Source organism: Dendrobium catenatum, unplaced genomic scaffold (genome assembly GCF_001605985.2).
Source record: "Dendrobium catenatum unplaced genomic scaffold, ASM160598v2 original_scaffold_119274, whole genome shotgun sequence".
NCBI lineage: Eukaryota > Viridiplantae > Streptophyta > Magnoliopsida > Asparagales > Orchidaceae > Dendrobium > Dendrobium catenatum.
This window is the reverse complement of record NW_021437709.1, coordinates 1-951: the sequence shown is the minus strand read 5'-3', so window position 1 is coordinate 951 and position 951 is coordinate 1. Positions and strand designations below refer to the sequence as shown.

General features: G+C 50.6%; 1 protein-coding gene across 1 annotated transcript; it reads left to right on the top strand.

Moving 5' to 3' along the window:
- Positions 1-471: 471 nt before the first annotated feature.
- LOC114578691 (uncharacterized mitochondrial protein AtMg00310-like) lies at positions 472-940 on the top strand (the record flags this gene model as incomplete). The annotated part of the gene is made up of 2 exons (XM_028692109.1): positions 472-523; positions 571-940. Coding segments are annotated over exons 1-2 (422 nt in total), but the record flags the coding sequence as incomplete, so codon positions are not given.
- Between the last annotated feature and the right edge of the window lie 11 nt (positions 941-951).

Here is a 951-nt window from a genome sequence, read left to right as displayed (position 1 = left end):
ACTGGGGATCCGCATTGTCCCCAACGCTGAAAGTATATTGCACTTGTTGTATGCGGATGATATCCTTGTGTTCGCGAAAGCATCCCGGCGAAATGCTGCCCGCATTATGAATATCCTCGGGGAGTATTATGGTTGGACGGGGCAGTGTGTCAATAAGGAAAAATCGGCGATCCTCTTTAATAAGCGCTGTCCCAAATGGAAACAGAGGATGATCGCCCGGGAGATGGGGTATCGCCATGTGGACCATTTCGATTATTTGGGGATTCCGCTGGCTATGCGGAAACTGAAGTGACGTTACCCGTGCTATCCTCCACTTTTTCGATTATTTGGTGTGTTCATGATAAGACGAACATTTGGGGTAAGAAGCACCTCTCGTACGCCGGTCATGCCTTGTTGATACGCTCGGCGCTACTCACCATTCCCGCTTACCTATTAGTGCACACGGAGGTGCCTTGTAGTGTGCTTAATTCTATGGAGAAGCTGGCCCGGAGGTTCCTATGGCAGAAGAATTCAAATAGCAAGGGTATGCATTATGTGGGATGGAATGACCTCTGCCTTCCGCGTGATCAGGGGGGCTTGGCTTTCACGATCTGTCGGTGTGGCGCGGCCCCCTTCGTGCTCAGCTTGCTTGGACGGTCATCAACGAGCCAAATTCTCTTCTCCATAAGGTCGTGACTGCCAAGTATGGACCTGATTTCTGGCAGCTCTCTCGGACTCCGAGGTGCTCCTCTCCTTGGCAAATCCTCCGGGAAGGGGCTGACGCTCTCTCGGCGATTCTCCAGTGGCGCATCGGGGATGGGCGTCGTATTTGGATCCTACAAGATTGTTGGATTTTTGACCGTAAGATTAAAAAGTGGCCAACTTTTGTTAACGTGGAAGAGGTTGAAGACACTTACGTTAGCAACCTTTTGAAAATTCGTTGGAGTGGGATGCGGAAATGGTGATTCGTTG